Below are 6019 nucleotides of genomic sequence, written 5' to 3' on the forward strand. Positions count from 1 at the left end.
GGTTGAGCACTTGAGATCAACATCGAACAGAGCCCCGTCACCTGCTGTCATCCGTGTGTACCGCAGAGAGGGGAGCAGCGCTAGAAAAGATCTGGCAACACTGGCAGGGCAGGAATTCTAAGCACAACACACAAGACCTTAACCAGACTCTAATTGCATGCGCTATTATGTCTTCGATTGTGATAGTGGTTTAAGTTTAACGCTCGTGCTGGTAGACCTGATAGTAAAGCAGAGGAAGACCGCGCTCCCGCGCCTGTCTGGAAAGTCATGAATAGGGAGAAGACTGGGGACATCATCGTTCCGCCTGTGTCCGGTGTAGCTGCGCAAACAGCAGTGATCGTCGTGGCCGCCCCGGAGAGCATGGACAACCACGGGGAGAAGCGGCTCGTTGCCAACGAACTATCGGTTTTCTCTTGTCCCGCCGGCAGAGAAGTGCAGCTGGGGGACAGCCGAAACAATTCGCCGCCACAGGAACCGGCTCCGGTGGCGATGCCCACAGTTCACCGGACCACCTCATTTTCCGTTTTGGACATTTTGGACCCAAATAAGTTTACGAGCAAAAAGCATAATCCCAACCGGACAGGCACTGAATTTGCCTTTGGGGAAGAGAACCGTGGAGACGACTCAAACCATGCCTTGGACCAGAAGTCATATGCAGAAGATTACGAACCGTGTAAAAAACCTACAGGCTTAATAAGTGAGTATCTCTCCTTTCTTCCGTCTACATCGACGTAATAGTGAAGGATAAAGTTCATGGTCAATGTAATTGTAGGCCTATTACCTCAATATTGTATTAAATCTCTAAGGCTAGTACTATATTACAATGTTAAATCTTTCTCTCTCGCTCTCCCTCTCCCTCTCTCTCTCTCTCTCTCTCTCTCTCTCTCTCTCTCTCCAACTGTTTCAATAGCCTAAATAAAAATTTAAAAGCCAGAAAATAAATAATTATTTTACAGACCTATAGCCTAGATATTTCCATCTAATGTATTGCTGAAATCCTGAAAGGATGCTTGTCATTAAAGCATTAGTAAATGTCAGATGGATAACAGGCGAATAGATTCACTTAATAGCCTATTTCCCGAAACTAACTTATTGGTGAACTTATTTGGGGCAGAAGTTTCAGCTAGCCTTGGTGCCAGATCTACAGTTAGCTTTGTAGGAGCATATAGGTTGCTATTTCAATGGAAAGCACAGGAGTTCATATATATATATATATATATATATATATATATATATATATACTTATAATTTTTTGTTTATATTTTTTGTTGTGTATTTTATTCACTATGGACCAACGTTGAAAATGGTGCATACTATAGCCTATTTAGCTGATTTTGTCACTGAATAGCCTCAGACTAAAGGCTTGTAATATCTAAAGAAAAAACAATTAAAAGCCTTCGATTACATTTAATTGAAGGTGCCTGGCGAGGTTAAAGTTGCGAGAAAATGGTTGGAATCGGCCTAGAGTGACATGCATGCAACGGCAGATCAATATCCTATTATCGAACAGAGTATATCTCTTTCAGCCAGCTTGCCCACTCGTCTTCAACATCTAAATTATAAGGTTAAAATTTTGATGATTACACTATCAAAAGCTATTATAGTTATTAGGTAAATATTGATTTAAAATACAGACATGGATTCATATTTGTCTCAGCTGCTAAAATCTACTAAAAACTGGACATGTATCAGTGATGTGTTTCTGAAAAGGTATGTTAATCAATTGAATGTAAAGTCCTATTTGTTAAATGCTTGGTCAATGTAACTTCACCTCACAGTTACCTTGCCACAATAAAATCATGTCAGACACTGAGGTACAATTTTGTTAAAGGTACACACAAAATTATGACAATCCATGCCTAACAAACTATTGGACGTGCATACCAGCGCGTAAACGGATTTCTATGGATTTCTGTGTTAGACAATATAAAGTCAATGACATGTCACAGTCTTTAAACAAGTAAATACAATTGTCAGTAGGTTATTTTAGAAGAAAGACAACTGATGATGTATTCTTGTGTTCATAAAGCAAATGTGTTTGATTTTGCTGTGGTGTTTAAAACAATTTGATTAGTGATCAGTGTCTTGTAGTTAAAATTACCCAGACCAGACACAGGCAAGGAAAAAGTTAACTGCTCACTCTAGTTAAGGGTTGTTGACTTGAAGCAAATTAAGCCAATTTCATTCTCAATCAAAAAACGATTAAATGACGGTATACCTATATGCGTAAGGGCATAACAGTAATGAAGATGTTATTAAAGACTCATACAAATGGTAGTCAGAATGACATGTAGGCTATTAATGTTAACATTTTTACCTATATCCTCTTTGCTACAGAACTTTCATACTGGTAATATGCCAAGACATTCAATCGATAACATCACACTGAAGACAAACTATTAGCCCATCTCCTTTCTAAATGACGTATTTACTATAGCTATGATGATGAGATAAATCTTGTCGTTTTTATTTGGTGATGTGGAGTGGAGAGATAGTGGCCTAGTAATCACTCTGTTTTTTTTGAAAGAGAAGTCTGGTCGGAAAAAGTTATTCTGCATTGACTAATAGCCTACATGGCTTCGAAGCGTGGGAAGTTGTTTAAATATTAGGCTACATTGTTTAAATTTATAGAATTTCATTCGTTTTTCAAATATAGCCTACTCTAAATAACAACATTTCCTTTCATGTTTATTTACTTTCAGAGGACGGATTTGTGTTCAGGTCAGACGAGTGTGAGAACGACTTCAACCGAGGATCGCACTCTGACAGCGAGGCCCCGGACGAGTTGTGTAGTGAGGAGAGTAGCAGCGCAGTGACCGGGAACGGTGAAGGGGAGCTAGGACACCACGATGACGACGATCCTGGGAGCAAGAGCCCAGTGTCTGGAAGTCAGCAGAACCAGCAATCAGAGTCGAATGGACAAAGTCATCAAGCTAAGCCGAAGAGGAAGCGCTCTGGCTCGGACTCAAAGTCTGGTAAGCCTCGAAGGGCTCGGACTGCTTTCACGTATGAACAACTTGTTGCTCTTGAGAACAAATTCAAGTCCACTCGATACCTGTCGGTGTGCGAAAGGCTTAACTTGGCACTGTCACTCAGCCTGACGGAGACCCAAGTCAAAATCTGGTTCCAAAATCGACGAACCAAGTGGAAAAAACAGAACCCGGGAGCAGACACGAGCGCACCGACAGGCGGGGGCGGAGGGGGCCCTAACGGACAGGGTAACGGACTGGGGGGCCTGAGCCCCCTTAGCCCGTCTCCCCCCATGGGTGGTCACCTGTCAATGCACACGGGCTATCCGGGTCACGGGCCGGGTGGGCTGGTGTGCACCACGCAGTTACCCTTCCTTTCCAGTCACGCGGTTCTGTCTCCTTTCATGTTGGGGTCACAGGCGTACGGCGCGCCAGCCTTCTACACCTCACACCTGTAACGAGGCCCACCGCCCCGGAGAACTTTCGACTGAACTCTAATTTCAGACTGTGTTATTCTAACTGACATGGTGATATTATTTGGTTCACCATGAATTATTTATAGTTTTAAACGGACAGAGAAGCTTGGTCGGACCGGTTTCCCGAGGCACTACGTGCGTCATACGATCATCGTTAGTGCCTCGTTAGGTTACCATTTGAGGCATTAGCTGAGCAATGGGCAGATACACACACAAACACACACGCACACTTACAAATGTGTCCATGTTGTTGTCAAGGACAAACTACCGATAAAACGAAACCCGCATCTTCACCGCAGGTCGAAGAGGACTTTTCCTAACAATGTATTTTACTTTTTATTTTGATAGAATGTTAATACTCGGGGTCAAAGTGTAAATACAATTGTTAACAAATATATGTTTAGGTTTTAATTCTGAATGCAGTTTTAAAGATTATTAGAAAAAGTTGAAGATAAAAACGACATTATTATGTATCAATATTAAACATTCATTTACATCTGGAATGGCTTGAAATATTGTAAGTACTGTGTAACTAAACTGTGAACGTTTTAAACATGTTTGTTCTCCTATTATTTACCATATTTATTCACTCACTCTAGTTTCCTGGAAACCTATTGGCAGTCATGAATGCTCTTTCACTGAATTTGTTTTTGATAAGATAATAAACAAGTTAACTTTGCAAACGAATAATTTGATATTGGTATTTAGTAGCATAGGCGAGATTCTGTTTTGTATCAGTCGATTTATTTTCTCTTTTCTCGCAGCGAATTAAAACACTTTTGGAAACTAAACACCTTATTTCACTTTTTTCTTAAACAATTGTACGTCTGACCAGTCTATTCTATTTGAACACTGGACTAGGAAAATTGTCCAGTTTCAAATATTGATAGGATTGGAAAATGTAGCCTACACGTAAAAAAAAAAGCCTGCATCTGGCTAATTTATTCACGTCATGTAGGCTATGCTATTAGCCTACACCAAGCTATAGCCTATTATGTTAAGAACATTTGGCATTTAAGATTGAAGGAACAAATTCAGCCGAATGATTTTGGACTCATTGATGGGTCAGTACATTGACAAAGGCTCCCCTCGATCGATTGTAAAGGGGGTAAGCCCGTCGTGATAATTAAAACGGAAACTTGTTTTTCAAGACTGTTTAGTGTTCGGTCAAGTGGCTCCGTAAAGATGGCTCCCTATTTGGCGTGCGACACGTTTAAGGAGCGCACAAGCCTGAGATGCGTCTTATTGAAGAACATCGATAACAGAGACACAGATAGGCCCATACAGACTTGCCACGTTTGCAAAAAGTCAACGAAATTAATTATTGACACAACAAAGAATAGGCCTGGCCTACTATTATTTATGATGAAGGCCTAAAGCACAAACAAACTTGTAAGATTAATGTACAAATACATGGCTTGTGAGGCTTAAAACCCTGTTATTAATAATCGCCATAGTCTTGATTAAGATCATAGCCTATTATTAATTTTAATTACGCTTATCGAAAACCACATATAGGAGGAAAATGTAGGTTTGATAAATGCATAGGCTAGGCAATTAAACTAAGGCACAAATAGAAGGTGACACCGGGTCTAAGACCGGGTTATTTTATTTATACCGGCATGACAACTTACAATATGTCTTCCTGCAGTGCCCCACATTGAACGTTATTTTGAATGTTGATGTTTCATATCCCATTAATATGAAATGTTTCATTCCATAATAACGTGCGGAGGAATGCTTGTCCGCCAATAACGCCTAGTGTCTAGCATGCGTCTCCACAGCACACACATTATCAACTGAACATTTATAGAATACCTTCTTTAAACTTTTTTGTGAAAATAAAACGAATAATGATTTAGGCTGTTGGGCACATGCATGCTTCTATCGCAAAATTAAACAAAGACATTTGATCAACATTTTTGGCGCCGGTTTGAATATGTCTGTATATATAGGTATATATATATTGTATACAAAAGCAATACGAGTTGCTTTTGTATACAAATATATATATATATAGGCTGTATATAAAATATCATCTAAATATTACCAACACAAAAGATAATTATTATTTGGCCCATGTCAATCTTTATTATTATCTCATTTTATTATTATAGGCCTAATCCAAGTAGGTTTACTAATCGTATAGGCTACATATTTTGTTTGCATCATCGTTTAAAGAGTTATTAATTTGAAGCAGACAGGTAAAGTTTTTCTGTATTTTCCCCAAATTACAAATTGACAATCTCAATTGGCATATTCTGTCTAGCCTATGCATGTTTCTTATTATACTTTATGAATAATTATCCATGTGACATGCAGTGGATATGCAGTCTACTAATGCTCTATAGTGTGTAACCATGTAGCCTACGGTTTGATGTATTTTGCCTTGGTGTCTATGCAGCCTATAAGCCACCAAGCTTAGTTGCCATAGAGAAGTACAGATGTCAATGCTGAAAATATTACAAAAGTTTTGACTATCTGTATGTAGCCAGACACACAAAGACGACCACTTGGCAGTTTAAATATGATTTGTGGAATATAGGCTACAAAAGACAACCTAAAGTGTCTTGA

At 39.4% G+C, this 6019-nt stretch overlaps 1 protein-coding gene across 1 annotated transcript; it reads left to right on the plus strand.

The window, feature by feature from the left end:
• Positions 1-474: 474 nt before the first annotated feature.
• On the plus strand, positions 475-3803 carry nkx1-2b (NK1 homeobox 2b). Its single transcript, XM_084697284.1, has 2 exons — positions 475-697; positions 2703-3803. Exons 1-2 carry the CDS (start codon positions 490-492, stop codon positions 3425-3427), a joined length of 933 nt encoding a protein of 310 aa, XP_084553410.1. The 5' UTR covers positions 475-489; the 3' UTR covers positions 3428-3803.
• Positions 3804-6019: the final 2216 nt, after the last annotated feature.

Source organism: Hypomesus nipponensis, chromosome 1 (assembly GCF_054491055.1).
Source record: "Hypomesus nipponensis isolate SF chromosome 1, ASM5449105v1, whole genome shotgun sequence".
Lineage (NCBI taxonomy): Eukaryota > Metazoa > Chordata > Actinopteri > Osmeriformes > Osmeridae > Hypomesus > Hypomesus nipponensis.

Bases quoted from the DNA above. Each gene is read 5' to 3' on its own strand.
- nkx1-2b (XM_084697284.1), top strand. From the start codon at position 490: ATGCCCACAGTTCACCGGACCACCTCATTTTCCGTTTTGGACATTTTG. The intron at 698-2,702 runs GTGAGTATCTCT...ATTTACTTTCAG, and splicing joins AAAACCTACAGGCTTAATAA to AGGACGGATTTGTGTTCAGG.